The sequence below is a fragment of the Copidosoma floridanum genome, unplaced genomic scaffold, assembly GCF_036245765.1.
Source record: "Copidosoma floridanum isolate Cflo_tuat_1 unplaced genomic scaffold, Cflo_Japanese_pri ptg000013l, whole genome shotgun sequence".
NCBI classification, from domain to species: Eukaryota; Metazoa; Arthropoda; class Insecta; order Hymenoptera; family Encyrtidae; genus Copidosoma; species Copidosoma floridanum.
Window position 1 is genome coordinate 32,044,592 of NW_028321890.1, and position 19,153 is coordinate 32,063,744.

A 19,153-nucleotide genomic window follows, 5' to 3' on the forward strand; every position below is an offset into this window, starting at 1 on the left:
AGCTAACGCGCACGGCTCCAATTTCTCGACGTCGATGAAAAACAAAAGTCTGCAACGAAAACAAGTGTGCATGGTAAAGTTGCAAAAGTATACAACGAGTGTTCCAAAAATGATAGCCAACGCGAAACGGAAGAGAAAAAAAAAAAAAAAGAATAGGGCAGCAAAGGGGTTGGAAACTTTTCTCACGTCGCGTGGACTGTTCACGACAGGTTCGCGGAAAACTACTGGCTTACTTGTGTAAGCCAGCCGAGAGCCAGCCGTCCACGTGTAAGAAAGCAATGTAGAAATTGATTGTACACAGCGTCGCGTCGAGCCCCTCCCCACGTCTCTCACCCGATGCCCAATGCAAAAACCCCCCCGTGGCGTGTCAGTGTGCACTTGTAAAGGTACACCTCGAGCTGCCGTGCGCGGCTGGCTGGGTGGCGTCTGCGAAACACAAAATCGAAAAACAGTAGTACAGAGGGTAAGTGCGAGCCTAATACGCGCGACACGCGATACTCTGATCCGTCTTCGGAGAGGCGTTACCCTTATCCCTCGGCTATCGCGCGAGTACCTCCCTGTAAAACCCCAAGTGGAAGAAAATGACCACCCTCGAGTGTCCACGCTTTGGCTAACGCTATGGCCAAAGGTCCCAATTCTCATTCCACCGTCCTAATGTATACTCTAGAGGTGTTTGTAATACCCAGTGTCGCTGTTGTCACCTAGAACGGGGTGAGCAAGAGAAGACAGCTGGTACACCATGTGGATGCAACAATATATACGTACGTAAAAGGCACATGTCATACAATGGGGGCCGAAGGAAACTGTCACGCGTCCACGGGAGACGTCGAGCATTATCGCGATCTCCGGGACTGACTTGCTCCCATTCTCTGGCGCTTCGAGCTTTATATGTGCAGCATATATACATGGTAAGCTCGCACCTACGGGAGTATACGCGTTAGGTAATTCTTGGCTTTCCTGCAGACCGGAACGCCACCCCCTCTTCTTCTTCTTCTTCTTCTTCTTCTTATTCCCCCTTCTTATTTTCTATGCAAGCTCGGGACGGTGGCAGCTTGAGAACACCTCCCGCTGGATTTGATTTAATTTCTCGCTCGCTCGCTCCGTTTCACGTTTCCGGGCGTTCCTCCCTCGCGTGACGCCTCCGTGTGTGTATAAATACATACACGCGTATACACCAACATTTTATGCATATACATATATAGATGGATACACGTGTAATTTGTACCTGGAGCGTAAGAAGGAAGCGCCGAAATTGGTATTATGTAAAGTCGCGTGATGTACGTATATTTTATTTTTCCTACCCCGTGGAGTGTAAGTGGGTGCATGTAATACGTACGCTTTCTCGTACCTATATAGACACACATGTTTGTATTTTTTTTTTTTTTTTTCATTCTCAATCTCGCTCCCACATCACCTAGTATTTTGGATGTTATTTCGTTATTCGTCAGGTAAATTGCCTTCCTCGTTACTTTCGTTGTAAAAGCTTGAAAAAAAGAAAAAGATAAAGAAAATAGTACTCTCTTCGCGTTGCGATGTTTTTGATCGCGAATAAAGGGGTCGAAGGAACGAGGGAATTTCCAATTAACGCGGCCCGTGTAGTAGTAATGTATACACGGGTGAGTTCAAAGTGACAAGCCGGCAAAAGTCTGGAAAGGCTCCGCCGGTCTTCTTTGGTAGCCAAACTCTGATGGGCCCGTGCGGTTCCCTCCCGCGGACGAGCAGACAAAACTCGATTCACCCGTCAGTCCATAATAGAGTTTGGACGAGCCGACCCTGTCGAATCGACATTTTGCGCCTGGTAAAAATGTTCTCGCTCCCCCCAAAAGAGTCGCACGAGTATTTTTTTAAAAAATTGTACGTAAGATATGTATACACTCACGATTGACGTCGAGAGTGACGTAGGCGCTCTGGGGCGTGCCGAGATTGGTGTTGCTGGCCTGGCAGATGAGCTGGGCGTTGCGGTGCTGCCGGTTTATACGCAAAAAGGACAAGTGATTCGTCGTTTCGCCACTCCCGGCTTTGTAATCGTACGAGTTGTCGATCACCGTGTTGTCCAGGAACCACACGAGCCTCGGCGCCGGTCGGCCACCCCTCGTCCGGCATATCAGCCGCAAATCGCTACCCTCGTTGTAGCTCTTGGCCTTGATCTGGATCGGCTTCAACGTGTCCCCGTCAATTATCTCCGGCTTACTCGGTGGCTCTGTAAATATACATATAATTAAAGCATTTGCACCGATTGCCACGCAAAAATTAAGTGTCCACTGGTTGGTTAACCAATCGAAGGCAGGGGCTGTTCGTACCGATCACGGTTAAATTTATGGTCTGCTTGGTCGTCGGCGAGTTGAGAAAGTCCACTCGGCACCTGTACAGCCCCTCGTCCTTGGACTTGAGGTCGTTGATGCTCAAGTGGGCGGGCTTCGTGGCAGTGCTGAAGTAAGCCCGACGGCCCAGCGCCTGTGGGGACGACCAGCGCGGCACGTCGTTGAACTGGCCCCTTCGTCGCGTGTCGAATCTGTAAAGGGTGACGCGTTTACTTTCGCCTTTTTCAGGATTACATTCATCTCTTACAGGGAAGTCTCTGACTGACATCATTAAAATCATTTATAAGCATCGGAGTGATCGTGTTTTGATAATAATGATTTCCATATGAATTAACCATTGTTATGTGTAGTGATAGTTTTGAACTAGTTGCTAATAACAATATACGTTGATGATGCTACGAGGAAAATAAGTCAATTTATATGGTTGCTTGTGAATTTTTCATATGTGTGCCCACCTGCTTTGCTCAATTGTTCTTGTACGAAAAAACTATTACGTTGTACGGTACTAATAAATACTAATTTTTTTTTTTTTTTTTTTTTTTTTACATTATAATTGGATAAAATCTGGTACTTAAAATATGTCAAACGTTAATGAAGATCAAACACATTGGTTAAAATGGAAATGTCATTGATTGCTCGTAGATGTTATTTTAATGATATTCCGACAGCTCATACATGATTCATACTTCACTGGTGATTGAACGAAAATCATAAATATTCGCTTCAATATATTTTTCAAATACAAATGGCATTATATACTCATATGTTTACTATTTTAATTCCAACCAAGAGGCCATGACACACCGAACGTATTTAAATATTGTAATTGGCTTTTAAAAATATCGTCACATGTTTCAAACGGCATCATAAATGCTTTATAGACCACTATTATTTTAATTAGGACATAACATATATCTCCATTTGTACGAGATGAAACCAAAATTATTCGTTATTAATCGAGTATAAAAATCGAAAGAAAGGAAAAGGCTAACGAAAGCACGTGGCACCATCGTCCCGACAGGGAGAAGACACGGGGAAACGGAGCGTTATAGCCCGGCGTGCGATTCCCAGCAAACGATCGTCCCCCTCGGACGAATCAGACCTCGGCAAGGGAATACGAGTACAGCAGACACAGCGTGCCACGCGGGATAATAATCTCTTTGCGATGACGAAGAAGGAGAGTATCGCCGGCAGCAATATACAGAGGGTATATATATATATAGGCTAAAGCGAGCCACCAGGGGCCCATCAGCGCGCGTGATTGCATACAAAGCATCCAGCCGAGAGAGAGAGAGGGCGCGTTTGATCTAACAGGTGCAAAGAATGCGCCGAGGACGAAAAGAGAAAGTTTTACAAGAGGCGCTTCGAGGTGGATTCCTCCCCCTCGCGAGCGAGCGACCGAAAGTTAAATTGCGTTCCAGGAGTGTGTACTCGCAGAGGGGGGGGGGGGTAGTTTAGATTTCCGGCTGCTCCCGCGACCAAGCACTATACTCCCCGAGCTTCGTACGGAAAAAGGAAGGCGACGACGTCATTGACGTTGAAATACGAGACTTAATCCTTCCACTTTGCACCCCCGCTCTGACTTTTCCTCTGTTGCTCGCGTTACAGGTTCAAATGACGATGGGCGGTGTCACCGATTCTGTCCACTTGACCGTTCATTTTCTCATTCCGTATAATAATTGGCATTGTCGTATCAAGCAACTGCAATCGCTTACTTTTAAACCGGCACTGCGATCAATAACGCCCCGGGGGTACATAGGTATACAATATATATATATAGCGCTGCGCAAGTCAGTCACACACGTGTAAGGTACAAAAATATGCAGTAGCGCGTAATACACGCCATTAGGATTCTTCCTTGGGGCTTGGCAACTTTCTTGTAATGTTCTTGGATGAAGTGCCTGGCGCGAGGACGATAAGCCCCGGGAAATTCATCGGGCACTAAATAATTTGAGCGCGGAGGAAAGTTTGCCGTGTAAAAGGTCGCTGCGCGGCGGGGTTGTCATGTACCTCGTGCACCTTGTCGGAGTCGAGGTGGAAAATTTTTCGAGCGCGGGACACGAGATAAGGCGAAAGTCGAGGGGGTTTTAAGGAAGAAAGCGGGGGATAAGGGAGAGTCCAAAGTGAAAGAGGCAGCGATTAGATAGCGTCACAAGAAATCGCTGCATATACATTGCACACGTGGACGGGAAATTAGAGCACGGAGGTTGGCGTAACTACATACAAAGCACGTTACACGTGAGATGCGTATGAAACACCGGTTTTGGTATATTTATATTTTGGTACTAAACGCGTGTACGGAAGTCACTCTTTGTTGTTGTTGAATGTCCAACGATAAGCGTCGCTGTAATCCTGCAATCGAAAAAAATCGTCTGAACTGCGTACACCGTAGCACCATGCACATGTAATATTACACGACAAACAATGTCACGACAAAATACCGGTGCATAAGCGTATACGTATATATGTAATACACCACACGAGCTTGTAATGGTAGATTCCCGTACGAATGACTGACATTAGCATAATTGCGGCAATAAGCGTATCCATTAAATTATATACGCATTCTATGGCCCCGGCTTTGATACGTACACGTGCCCCTTTTCTCTCTCGAGCGTACAGAGTACATACTAGATCTATGTATACGGTGTACGTACAAAGACGCGATGCGTATATATATATAATATACCTGTATACCATAGCAGCTTTGAGTTTGTTATACCTTATGGCCATTATTATGCGAAAGTTGCAAGTGAGCCCCAGGTTTGCAAGGATAAATAAAACAAAGAGAGGAGAAATAATAAGACGAGAAGACACGGGGCTCGAGAAAGGGGGGAAGGGTATTATGGAACGGGGCTCCGTGCATAGCGGCGGTCGGCGTATCTTACACCTTATTACGTCTCTTAAGTAGCATCTACCTGTATAGCCCGCGATACGAGAGAGAGAGAGAGGGGGGGAGAGCTCCGTCGTCGGCGTTTTGTATGAAAATTTCACGATTCGCAAAGCGGAAACTCTGCCCCCCATCCGCAAGAGCACGACTTGGCGTTCGTATCTCGAAGAGCCGAGAGTGGAGTATGGAAGGGGTGGATGGTTAAAGTTTGCCCGAAGGCGACGCGGCGTCGGCGGCGCGCAGTAAAGGAATTTAAAGCGCGCGCACGGCTATCCGCGTCGTGGAACAAGTGGCTTTTAGTCCACGTGAATTGTGGGACTCTAGCCGCTGCTTATTGCCCGATAAGGGGCAATTTGGCGTTATAACGTTTCCGGGTATCTGTACACGCGGACTGGGAGCTTTTTTTTCCAACCCTTTAGGGGTAATGTGCGTTTTAAAGTTGGGTATGAGATGCTGATGGGTGATTTTGTACTCAGTCGTGCCATTTGACGGTTCGGAAAATTAAATATTACTTGTCTTTAGTTGATACTTACGAATAAATTGGCTCGTTGCTCGATCCTTTGTACCAAACAACTATTAACGCCGTATCGCCCTCGAACTCGGGCTCCAAGTTGCAAGGCAATTGTACGCTGCCCTCGGCTACGCCTGAGACGCTGGTTACGTTACCTGAAACACAATGTGAACGGGTATAATTAATTTTAACGCTTCGTAGTAGATGAGGTTGAATAGTGTAAAGTAACATTATCATCATGAATAGTTTCGTAAAAGTATGCCAAGTGGAAAGTAATATAATTTTAAAAATAAGAATTTTTACGAAGCTTAAGGCGTCTCTTAATGTAGCATCTTGTTATTCGTATTGGATTTCGTTTGCTTATTTTCAATGGTTACTTATTCATTGATGTTGCTATTTTTCTTGGTGTTTTTTTTGTATCTGAATCAGCAATACAACATTTTCCATGGGACTGATTTGATGTATATCCAAGCAGAAAAGTACTCAGCAAGAATTTTATTTCTTTACGTAAGCTATAATAGAAACAATGGCAATAGTACACATTGAAAGAAACACGTGCAATATAAAATATATTAACTTTTAATAATAGTAATAATAATGGTAACTATGATAATTATAAGAGTAACAGTGTGAATAATAGTAAAAATAACAAAAATAACAGTTGTAGTGAAAAGTGTAAGAGAGAATATACACATGAGGGAAGTACAATTTATAGAAATAGTCAGTGTCTACATACAATGGTGTTGTCAAGCTTCAGTGTTTAGTATTATTGAAACATAAAAAAAATACGAAGAACGAAAGTACAAGGTATAAGTTTGTTTTGCAATGAAGATGATGATCTTCCAGGTGCTACGAGTTAAAAAAAAAAAAAAAATTACCAGTATTGGCTTGCATCTCTGTTTGCAACATTGGTAAGCGGATCACAACATACTTAAGCCTATTTTGTATCACAGGAACCCAGAAAATAAATGTTTATATGCATATAACCGTAACTTTAAAGGGGATTTATGTCTGCTGGCACACTGCAATAACGTATTTTGCTAGAAAATACACCCTTGGAAAATGTCCTCTTGAGAAAAAGCAGGAAATATTCAAATATTTGTCCAACACCGTAGAAAAAGCCTGTTATCGTAAGAAATACATTTTGTCCCGAGTCAAGAGAGAGCACTAAAAAAAAAAAAAAAAAAAAAAAAAAATGGAACGAAGAAAACCAGTTTGGCAGAATGAAACGTTCCAACAATTAATACCTTCCATCCGAATTTTTAACGATGAAAAGTTTCGGGCGATAAGGGTATAAATCCAGCCATCACCTCTGACCCTCAACCCACCCATCTTTACTTCATCCAGCAAAGCTCCGTTTTATGCGCCATTCTCCTTTACTGCATAGATCATCTGCTTCATCAGATTTACACGCCGATAGTTCGGAAGGAAGGAGGAGAGGTTGCGGGTGGCGGCGATTTAACGAATTTCGCGGTTCAACGTGCGACCAACTTTTCGCGCCCTTATCCCCCTTAAGCATAGGCTGGGGAAGAAAATTCTCGATTATCCGCGCGAGATGTGTAGAAAGAAGAAAGTGGGCGGAGTGTAGAAAGGAAGAAAGAAAAAAAGGGTATACGAGGGTGAGGGGGAGAGAAAAAAAAAAAAAGATAAGAGCGGAGGCAAGAAAGGGAAAGCCCCGACGACTGCACTCGTGGGAGGAAACCACTTTACTTCTAACAAATTACGCCGACCATACTACTAACACCACTGCTGGTATTGTGATTGTGACCGAGTCATTTTTTTTTTTTTTTTTTTTTTTTACGTCCAATTCGATTAACTTTACGATTTCCGTGAAAGCTCGGCGATGCGGGTTTTTTTTTGTTTCCCCCCCCCCTTTTTTTCTCTTTTTCATTTGCCCTGCTCAACTCATTAAATTCCCCCGTTTTTTTTTCTTTTTTTTTCTCTCCCCCGTTTGTTTTTTGTTCGACTTTTCGAGAATGAAATATTTGCAGCTTATTCGGCGGGGAGGTAAAAATTTTTCATCAAGTACCGTAAAAGCAGTGGAACTATTTTCCAGCGAATTTCCGTAAGTCGGTCGAATGAAAGAGAAAAAAGACAACTAGAACACGCACAGGTACTGCAAACTTTTTTTTCAAACACCCACGTGCATCTCTTTTCCGGGATTTTTGAAAGGGAGATTTTTACAAATAATCCTCTTTCGACTAATCCTCGATGAGGCTTAAAAATTCACGAGATTGTTATCAAACCAGTGCTTCAACGAAAGCTGCAAAAAATGATTCCTGCATACGAGAAATCGCTCCATCGTAATCAGACATCCCTATGGTATTATTTTGCATAAGGGTTTCATTGTTTCAAGAACCAAAGAAAAAAAAAACTAATAAAAACGTAAGACTGATTCATCCGCGAAAGCAGAGATTGGGAAAGCCAACGCCACAGCTGTATACATCATGACGATTAATCAATAATTCCGTCGTCAACAAGAGTCGCGCGCGAGCGCATAACGCCACGGGATTATAAAGGTGCGCGCGCCCGTGGAGATACTCGGGAACAATTTCATTTATCACGGGGAAAGAATGCGGGTTAAACTCGCTGGAAGTCCCCCCTCGCGGGTGCAGCTGCGCCTCCGTAAACTTTGTGGAGGCGCGCTATCTCATAGTGGCATCGCGAAAAGAGGGTTGGGGAGGGGCGAAAGAGGCACAGTCCGAAGGAACCCCGTGACTTTAAGGCAGTACAGTGGATTGGGGTGCTGGTGGTGGAGTAAGGAATAACTTGTACATTGCAGGGCAAGGGGGTGGAATCGAATGGGGTTGGTTGTATTTTGAAGGCAAAGGAAGATAATAATAGATGCGCACAACTAAATAAGGTGGGTGATACCCTTTTGTTCACGGAAGAACATTTGATTCAATAATAATAGGTGTATACGTGAGTACCGATGAAAGAAAAACACGATATTTGCTTGTATGAGAAGAAAACTCTTATTAGGGGCGCTTATGAGAGTCTAGCAAACGGCACAGTTGTATTTTCAACAAAAATATCCATGTATGATATTGCGAGAGGAGTTACGGAAAATTTATGTGCCGTACAATTTTAATACCATTTAGTCGTACGTGTGTGTACATTCGAGCTTTGCAATATGAAAAGCTCTCCAAGGGTGTAGCACAGGATGAAATTACAATATGTTATCCTAAAGTAACGTTACTTTTACTTCCGGGACTTTGAGGGTTGGCTTCCTTCTTTTTTCTTCTTTTTTTTCTCTTCTTCAATCATAAAAGTAATCTGGTGAGTAAAAGAAACGCTGATGGTACGTTTCATCATCCAGTCCCTCGGAAGTGAGAAGAGCAAATTGTATAAATCAAAGTTATCGTTCTTAATTGCATTCCGTAAGTATCCATGAAAACTACTTGAGTAACCTCATCAACTAAGTTTTATAATCCCAGATCATAAGTAACTCGTCATCCGTGACTCTTTACTGTACTTTATCGTTTGCTTTTTTCATCCCTTAAGTGATTAATAAAAAAAAAAACAAAAAAAAATAAAAAAAACCCTCATTAAAAATACTCAAGGTGCACGAAAAGAAAATAAAGTCCAACCGAAACGTGGACCAATCTACTTTCGATCGACCTTTGGCTTATCCATCATCCAATACGAGCCTACTCGAGCTTCTGTAGAGGAGTTGTCATTTAAAAATAAATACATCAGCCCTTTTTCTCTCTCAACCACCTCAAAGCCCTTTCCCCTCCCCAGTCCTTGCATGAAAATATCAAGGCTCAGTCCAGCTACGGATAGAATCCCTTCGCGAAAAATACAAAGGGCTACGTGCCAACAAAGAGATGGGCGGAGGATCTCTCGCTAGTTATTTTATCAGCCATTCGACCCGGTGCGACTACGAAATAACACAGGGTGTCTTTTGCATCGAGAGCTCAATGGTACTGTTTTTTTTTTTTTTTTTTTTTTCTGTTAGCGCCCGATCGACCCGACATTCTTTTGTTTTCCGTATATATACACGGTTCAAAGAGAGAAGGGTAAAGAAAAAAAAAAAATAAATAAAGATAAACGGGGGACATTTCGAGACACAGGCGCAACGCGAAATCGTTTCGTTTGCATAATTGCACCATCGAGAGCCCCCGCTAATTGAATTCTTTGAATTTTAATGCACCGCTTGTTCGGCTCCATTGAGCTGCGCTCTCTCTCTCTCTCTCTCTCTCTGTCGCGTATTTTATAGTTGTATGTACAGGTGTACGATTTTCACCCCCCCCCCTCCGTAAGTAGAGTATATAGTATTTGAGAAATTCTAGCTGGCTATACCTACTGATGAATAATTCATTTTAGCCTTAAAAGATTTCCGATCGCTCAGTTATCTAATTGAATCAAGTGCACCGAATAAAATATTATATGGGAAATACATGTCTCTTGAGATTAAAAATGTAACGAATAACGTGTGTTTGCTGCAGTTGACAAACTTGGGCCAACTGCGAGGTATATGGTTGCAAAGGAAGCGAAAGGAGAAATCGGGAAGAAAAAGCAACCCGATGAAACAAGAACGAGACGAAAGAGGGAGGAAATCATCGGCGTGATCGATAATAAATGTCTGGGTGTCTCCCTCGGCGTGTAACGAGAATTTTCTCGACGGTATTAAAAACGAAATCTCGAGAGCCGCTGATCGCCCCGACGGTCGCACTTATAAGTATGTATATATACATATATAAGGTACGCGTAATGAGAATACCGCTGCTCCGTCTTCGAGGCGAGGGATAAAAGATTTCCCAAGCGCAATATCGAAGCCGCAATATCTTAGGGGAAGTGAAAACAGCGACCGAGAGAGAAAGAGGCGAAGGGAAATAGATTTTCCTGCGAGGAGTCTCGGGGCATTTCTCGGCCCACAAAGCAGAGAGAGAGAGATAAAAAGGGGTTGGCCGGGGTGTACGCGGAAGGAGCGCAAAAGCCGGGTGGAAAGGCGAACCAAGATTACCTCATCGTGCGGTATGTACAGTGACTAAGGGAGAGCGCGAATCACAAACGTCGTCTACTCTCCCGAGGAGACAATAAAGGACCAACGCTGTATATGGGTATACAAGCTGTGGAAAAACCTTGAAAAATGAATAAAAAAAAAAAAAAAGGGGGAGAGGAGCTCCGTATATACACCTTAGAGGAGGCGCCGGGGAGAGGAGAGGAGCAGCATCCGGGACTTTATTTACGAGTTCCCTCTCCGTCTATACTCCTTTTTCCCGCTTGCACGGCGCTCGACGGCAATTACAAGGCGATTTATCGCGATTACAAGCTTGCCGCGCGGCCGAGGGAGATGCACTGCGCGTACGTGCCTCCTTCTTCGCGATGCTGCCTTCCCCGCAGGCTTCGGAAAGATCCTTGGCGTGTGCACTGCAGACAACTGGCTGTTCTTTCGCAACGAAGGGAGTACGGCTGATAATTATATCTCAGCCATCACCTGCTGGTTACCACGCGGATGGGACATAAAGGTTTGCACTGGTGCGCTAAACTGCTGGATAATCGACTAGTTACTCCTGTCCATGCGTTATACGGAACGAACAATGGACTCACGAGAGGGGAAAAAAATAGATAACGGAACGACTAGTGAATATCTCATTATTATCCCGGGTAGCTTTGAAACTGTACTGTCGCATCAGGTCGGCAAACGGTTATACGGGCTTATTATTGTACCCGTACCACCAATGAGAAGAAGGGGTGGGGAGGGCGATAACAGAGGGAGTTGAATGCAGTTATTAATCGTTAGCTCGCGTTTGGCGTTTGTCAGTGTCTCGTGTGTATTTAATCGTAGCGATGCTCTTTGTTTGAATCGGCTGGGGGGCATCGATAAACGTTTATAATCGTACCTACTGTGTAGCTATCTTGTTTTTTCTTTTTTCTTTTTTTTTTCCTACAAAGTAAATATATGTAGCTGTAAAGGGACGCTGATGCTTTTTCGAGAAAACTAGCGCGCGATCGGCTCTTTTTAAATTCTGATGGTATACGAGGAGGACTCGACGGATGTAAGTACACTCTACTGCGAAGATCGTGAGCTAAAGATATTTGTTCCGCCTGCGGGGGTGCAGATTAAAAGAATCGCGGGTAGTGTGATGAATCGGCACCTACTGCTACATCGTCGCCAATTACAATACTCACCATACACGGTTTTTTTGCGCACCTCCTCCACTTTTTTTTTTTCCTTTTTTTTTGGGTGCAACGATAATGTGTGCGCTCATAAGAGAAATATGGGCCCATATGGTGTGTACAGTTACGTGTATTTGATACGCATTGGATCATCGATTCGATGAATTATTCAGTGTTTCGTATAATACATACACTGGCGATGAAGATGATTTATGTGATTCCGAGGAAAAGAAAAAAAAAAAAAAAAAAAGAGAGAAAGGAAGAAAGAAACTGTTTAAGCTTACGACAGTGGTATCGATTCATGCGGGAACGTAATAACTGAGATTTAGCTCGGGTGCCGCTGCAGATTGGTAGCCAGGCCTTCCTATATACGGCTCCCCGTGAATAATGAGCTCTGTATCGCACACACATGTACATGATATACAATATAACGCGGAAACACACACGTGATGTATAATTCATGATGTGCTCTTTTTTCTTTTTTTTTCATTTGTTACAGCTCCTCTGCTATACCATCTCCACTTTTTCGGCACTATATTCTATAATATGAAGGATAAGTCTCGAGTGACGGTATTAATTAAATATGTTTGCGATGTGGCGCGTGTGACCCGTAAAATCGCGAAAAATCTCTTGAATGAGCAAAAGGACCGAGAGAGAGAGAAACGGCACAGGACTCGAAAAACAAAGTTAATAACAGGAGGTGCCAAACAATCGCGGGAGTTTTTGAGCATTACTAGAAAGCACAATAAAATACGTGCTCTATCCGTCCAAGCGCGCTTGTATACGGCAAATGGAGAGCCAGTGGGTATATGGGTCGCTAGGCTGCGTATAATTAAATTTCCACATGGAAAACATTCTCTCCCTGACTCTCCCTCTCGGTTGGTTTTTTTTTGCGTACACACACACACACACACGGAATGAGCACGAGCTCGCGAAATTGAGACACGCGAAGGTGCATACGCAAACAAATACGCGTATAAGGAGAGGTAAACACGGCGCTCCGCGAGATTTTCCGAGAGCATGCACTGGCTGTACAGTGTACACGTGTGCGTTTGCTGCTATACTGTATACACACAAGTGCCGCATGAGGAGAGAAGGAGGAGTGTATACCTACGTATTTTTTTTTTATCGCTAGCGAGGGCATGTACCGCGCGAGCCGATGAAAAGCTCGGCAAAAATATATTGGAGCGAGCCCGCCCTTTCTGGACCCCCCATTTCTGTGTTCCGTAATTTCTATCTCTGGGCGCGTGTTCTCGGGTTTTTTTTTTTGTTTTTTTTTTTTTTTTTTGTTTGTTCTCTCCCCTTTTCTTTTGCTTTTGTCTTTTTCCTTTTGTGTACGGATGCCGAGGATGGCCAGGAAAGGTCAAGGAATGGTCAATGATTGCGTGCGTCAAGAGATAATTAAATCCATGAATCACTTTATACTCTTGTAGGTGGATGTGGTCAGCGTGGCTCGGATTGAAAAAAATTCGACTCGAGTTTAACGGCCATTGCCTATCGATCAATGCTCTCGAGGCAGCTAGCCCACCCACGTTATCGATGATGGGCTATGATTTTCAATTTTCGTATTGAATAAATTCTCCGAGTCGGTTGAAAATTCAACGATATAAAACGAAAATAATATGCACGGAAGAAAAATGTGCCATAGCAGCAGTTTTCAAAGATTTCATGGCCTTTTGAGTAAATTAACGACAAAGAAATAAGAAAATAATACAAGAATACTGAAGGCCGAGGAGTTTATAATAGCTTGTAGACGCAGGTGTATCAAGCCAAAGTATTTTCCGACGGTGTGGAAAAATCATCGCAATGGCAACTCGATTTGGGTCAAAGATCTTTGTTCTTCCTCGAAAGTAAAAAAAAAAAAAAAAAAGAAAAAAAAAAGGTTTAGGCATCCCCAAGAGCAAAAGACGGACATACCCACTTTTTCCTTCCCTATAATATATAATGTACGCTGATATTGAAAAACTGGTACAGCTATACCCACACTGCTGGGCGAAAGATAACGAAGAAGAAAATACGGTCGCAGGATTCAGCCTACACTTGCAGTTTCAGCATCAGGGGGCATGCGGATGGAGGAGGAAGAAAATGGCCGACAGTTTCCTGCGTGCCAAATTCTTTTACATCGCCCCTCCCTCTCTTCGTTACCTCCTTATACTCAGTATGTGTCTATATTATGTAGGCGTAGGAGGCGTTCGTCCTCTTCCTCCCCTTTTCCGTAGCCAATTTCGAGCATCTCGATTGCCACTTGGGCATCTGTCCTACCCCTTTTTTTTCATCCCCTTTCTTCATCTGTGTGGGATATTTTTTGCTTTGTTTCACTCGCGTCCTATTCTTAGAATCCAAACATTTATTTTGCACTCGAAAAAAAAAAAGAAAAAAATAAAAAATAGAAGCAAGCAGCCCATCGTATAAAAGTTCGGTCTCCAACTTGTCGATTATAAGATTGTTCGCGAGACTAGTCCACCTTTGGCCTGTACGATTACGAAAACAATCGAGTTGAACACACCTGTTTTTCCTCCTACCTTGAAAACACACGAGTGTGCTCTTGGCCTCTTATAGGATATACTATTGTTACGGATCTGAGTACTGTGTAGGACCTCCAAGTCAAAACAGTACACTGAGTAAACAACCCCAACCAAACGACTCGTGCAAGTTGCGCGTGAAACACTCTATATATCACATCCCAGACAGGCTTTCCAGTGACGCCGAGCGAAAAACTTTTTCGCCTCTTCTTCTCAACCTGTAGGACAGCGCACCGACAGCCAGCCAATTCCATTGATTTTGTCACACCCCCCCACGGTGACACTCGTACACGCCACAGTATACTTTCGCACCCCATACTCAAGAGAATCAACCATTGACTCGACAAACATGGAAAACAACTTTCAACCCACCGCTGTATCGAACAACGAGGAAGTACTTACGGAAGTCTCGCGCGGATCGATGAGGTATTCCATCGGGCACGCGTCTTGCAAATCACCAAAAGCAAGGGGTATACGAGAGTGGGATTTGATGGAATCCCAGACAACCAGAACTCACAAATCGCTCGAGTTTCTCGAGTCCAATTTCCCTCTCTGTCTCTCGCGTTCTCGATCAGCCCTTGATCAACGCAGCGCGTAAGAGAGCAACTCACCTGTTGGTCACTCCGAGACACGTTCCTCTCTTTGGCGCTCGCTTTGCGTTCTTTTCAAGCTTTTTCCCCCTTTTTTTTTTCAACCGAGAAGTGAACGAATCATCGGGTTAGCACGCGTTTGTTAAACGAGTATACCGATGGTGACGACAGCCCACATAGCTATGCGCACACAAGCTGGCTCATTCTCCGGGATGGGCACGGAAGCGAGGGGAAGTTTCACGTCGGTCTTCTTTTATTCCAAGTGGGGGCGAGTTTGCTCGTTTCTGTAATATTCATGGTACTGGCTGGCGATGACGGTATATGTACATATAAACGTCCTTGACATCGCGATGATATGTTTGCGAGCTATGATTAGCCCACCCCGTTGACATTTGGCTCGCAATTGCTTGTTACTCGATACGTGTCGTTTATCGCGACGTTTTAATTTTTTTTTTTTTTTTTTTTTAATTACTATACGAAATAGAACACGAATAACCACACAGCCAAAGCAAATGAGCTTTGACGATCCTTAACTTTGATGTACAGATAAAAAAGAATACATCCATCGAAGCAGAGACCGCAGTTGGAATAAACGTCACGAAATGGCCATTTATAAAAGTACATGTACAGTAATTACGACACCGATAAAATTAGGTATTTCCTTGTCCTTTACTCAATGACCCACTGTACACATTATTCTTCGGGCATTATAAATGATCCAGTGATTCTTTGGACTGCATCCACCTTATATGTAAATTGGCATGAAAATTTTAGTGGGTGCAGTGTCTCGGCGCAGCGTCAACCAGCGTTACAGGACCTCTGAAACGCAAACGTCGTTATTCCGACAGTTTGCCCTACTAATGCATCCCCCCGTCATCCCACGGTAATATTTACTCTAGCCGTGCAGTGGCATAGTGTCTCGGTAAATTTTCACTTTGTCGCTCCCTCGCTGAACGTACACGTGTACACTGTAGGCCGCGCAGCAGTCGCTCTCTACACACACTGCCAAAGTGGATGCGCCTTTTGCAGGCGTCGATTTGCTTTTCGGCTTTGCCTCGGTTTATTAGGTATTCATGCGAAGCGGAACGTTTAGCGAGACCAGTTACTCGATGGCCGTGTTTTTTTTTTTTTTTTTTTTTTTTTTTTTTTCGGCCCATCGGTTAAAAATGAAAAGCTGCATTGCTACGGCCGATTAGAAGGGGGGAAAAAGAATATAAGAAAAAGCTCGTGGTAAGTCCGGTGTAGGCGACGAGCTTGGCTCCGCGGTGGAGGGGAAAAATTGATTCGACCTCTCGGGGATTTATTCCTTCGAAAATCACGCGTCTTTCCGGCCAGATGGATACCCCGCTCATTTCTCACGGCCGATAGCGCGTATAAATCGGATGGAAAAATCGCTACGGGCCACCCAGCGGCGCCGATATTTTATACACTGCAATAACTTTTTTAAAAAGCGCGGTATCCATGGTGCGGTGAATTTTATCGCCGTCGTTGTTATTGATAAAAAAAAAAAAAAAAAAAAAAAAGGAATGGACGACGCTAAAAATGCGTATACATGAGGGTGTATTATTATCGAAAATATATCAGCGGGTCAAATATTTATCCAGGTGTTGTTTCAATCAATCAGGGATGCAAAAGCTTTTTTGGCGAACACACAAAAATCAAGCTTTTAATTTCGCGCTCGCGCGCTTGTTTTTTTTCGCGGAGGGTATCGAATGACAAATATTTTCGTACCACTCGATAACATTGTCCAAACAATGAGAAACGTGTAGCGTACGAGAATCGAGCCAACGCGGCCCGAGCTTTGAAATTGATAAATAATCAAAGCGTTATTCGCTCCAATGAGCAAGGAAAAAAAAGGCGATACTCTCGGGAGCACATAAAACGAACGGTCGAATTATTCACTCGGTTAATATGAAATTTTCCCTCGTTTTCTGGCCCCGCGAACATTTCATTATAACCAAAGCCACGAAAGAACATTTTCATGCTAATGCAAGCGCCGCATCAATTCTCCCATCTCCGCCTTACCTGCCTCGTTGTTTTGGGATTGTACACTCTACTGTCCTTTTACATCCCTCCTTTCTTTTTTCCATGGCTTACTTTAGGTGCAGTAGAGGCGAATCAATCCCCCCAGCGTACGCATACAAATACTTGGAGAGAGAGAGGAGGGGGGGACGTATGTACACACCCAAAACGACGTATCGTATAGCGATGTATATCAACAGAACTGCCGTGGAGGTGGCCCACTTGGTTGTTTGCACGAGACAAAAAAAAAGGAGCTCGGGGGAGAAAATATTTGCGTTCGACCCTGTTTGACGAACGATGTAATGATCCAACGGAGGAGTATACACGTGCACACCCAACCATAACGAGCCCGCAAACTTTGGAGACACGGCCGAGCGGGGGAGGTACGACAAAAAACAGGTACTCAACAGCCCTTGAACTTGTCGCCAACAACAACAACAACGCGTACAATTTAATTCGTAATGAGCGATCGAGCGACGTGTATACATGTATGTATACATACAGGGACGAGGGAAAGAATAAGTTTGCCCGTCCGCGGATGTCTGCGGCGAACGAGAAACACCCGCGGGTGTATGACAGCGCCCCGAGCTCAATAGTAGCGAGCTCCAAGTTTGGTCAGACATACGTACTCGCGTATAGTGTATATAGAGGTATATATATATGTATATATGTGTGTACAGGCGCGTGCAGCTGTCGTGGGCTCTCCCTCTGCGCGGGACAGCGAGCTGAGCCAGCGTTTCGAAATACCTAGCCTGCAAAACTTTCAAACTTACCTCTCCTCCTCCGCGCTTCGTGTATCGGTGGTGCGCTGTTTATGGGTGTGCGTTATGGCAGCGGGGCTCAATGCACCACGGCTCTGACGACCCACTGCCATGGGAGGGAGGGGGGGGGGGGTGCAGCTTCCCCGGACGAGTTGTTGTTGACTGCACTGTTTGCTGGTTTATCGACTTGTTTGTAGGGGATCATCTTTTTCTTTTTTTCAAACCAGAACGCTTTTTATTTTAATGGCGAGGAGGGGATGTTCCTCGAGAGCTTTGCTGTATTTTAAGTTGGAGTACATAGGGACGTGGTGTTCTTTTTTTTCTTCCAAAAGTTCGTCAAGTAATAATGATTAGTCTTGGAGGGTATAAAAAAATAGAACCAAGCGAATCGTGAGATCGAAACGATAAGGAATAACCATCGTGTAGCTTCGACATGTTCATCCCCAGAGTGTATCCCCCGTTACGCTCAAGCAAGCCCAGTGGCCATAACGTGTCCATACACGGTGCCTTGTAATTACACGGTATATATATATACATATGCAGGACGACGGCTGGTGCTGTCACTGCGCTCCAACCGACCCGTCTCTCGGGCTCTCACTCTTTAACTGCGCGCGTGCATCGGGAATCTGGCATAACTCAGGGGCCAGAGGCCGCGGTAAGCCAACTGACGTCGTAAATTGCGGGTTTCCAATTTCCAGAAGCCGGTCCCCCCCCCTCCCTTTCGACCCTGTTTACTGCATATACGTGCATGTGCGCTCTCCCACACTGGTGCGTGTACGCTGTCTCGTTGCGTGTCGGTCAAAGGGATATAGGCGCTCAATTATCCAAGGGCCCTTTGCTGCCTCCCATTCCGCAGTGTCCCTTTTCCTCGTTCCTCCGAGTGTGTGTATACGCGTCGAGGGTCCCGTTGCAGTTTCAACTATTCATTAAACACCTTTGGCTCGCCAATCTACTGGATGCTGTGTATGTATGCGCACCAGCACGGCCATAGTCACTCGCGCGATGTAATAGAAGACGCGCGAGCTCAGACTTCCGATTGCGTCGATGCAAAGTGCATCGGGTATTTCACATCTCCCCCCCCCCGTCTTTTCTCGGGTACAAAGTCTGGAGGATAGAGGAGATAAATCTCTGCCGCGAGTGTTGGCTGTAGGTACAACTTGCGGAGGTTCACGCGGGGTGTTAGCTCAAGCTTCCCAAGAATGTGCCGGAAATGACGCGAAAGTTGGTCGAGCGTGTGTCGTCGCGCGTGCACATTCACCTGTGGTCAAGCGTCGATTGGGTCGGTTACATATATACGTTTTGTTGTTGGGTTGTTAGACGCCGATAAATTGCTTCCTCCTCCTCCTCTGTACCATGTGATGTATACACATATATCTACTTTGAGTAATATCGTCCATTGTTCAAGTTTTG

General features: G+C 44.5%; 1 protein-coding gene across 1 annotated transcript in view; it reads right to left on the reverse strand.

Annotated features, from left to right (window-relative positions):
* LOC106637489 (neural cell adhesion molecule 2) overlaps window positions 1–19,153 on the reverse strand; it is an 85,436-nt gene that overhangs the window by 23,062 nt on the left and 43,221 nt on the right. Inside the window, exons 2-4 of the mRNA XM_089591395.1 lie at window positions 5,745–5,877; window positions 2,301–2,512; window positions 1,880–2,200 (exon numbers count right to left, since the gene is read on the reverse strand). Of these exons, the coding sequence (XP_089447521.1) occupies window positions 1,880–2,200; window positions 2,301–2,512; window positions 5,745–5,877 (666 nt within the window). The remainder of the gene's footprint in view (window positions 1–1,879; window positions 2,201–2,300; window positions 2,513–5,744; window positions 5,878–19,153) is intronic.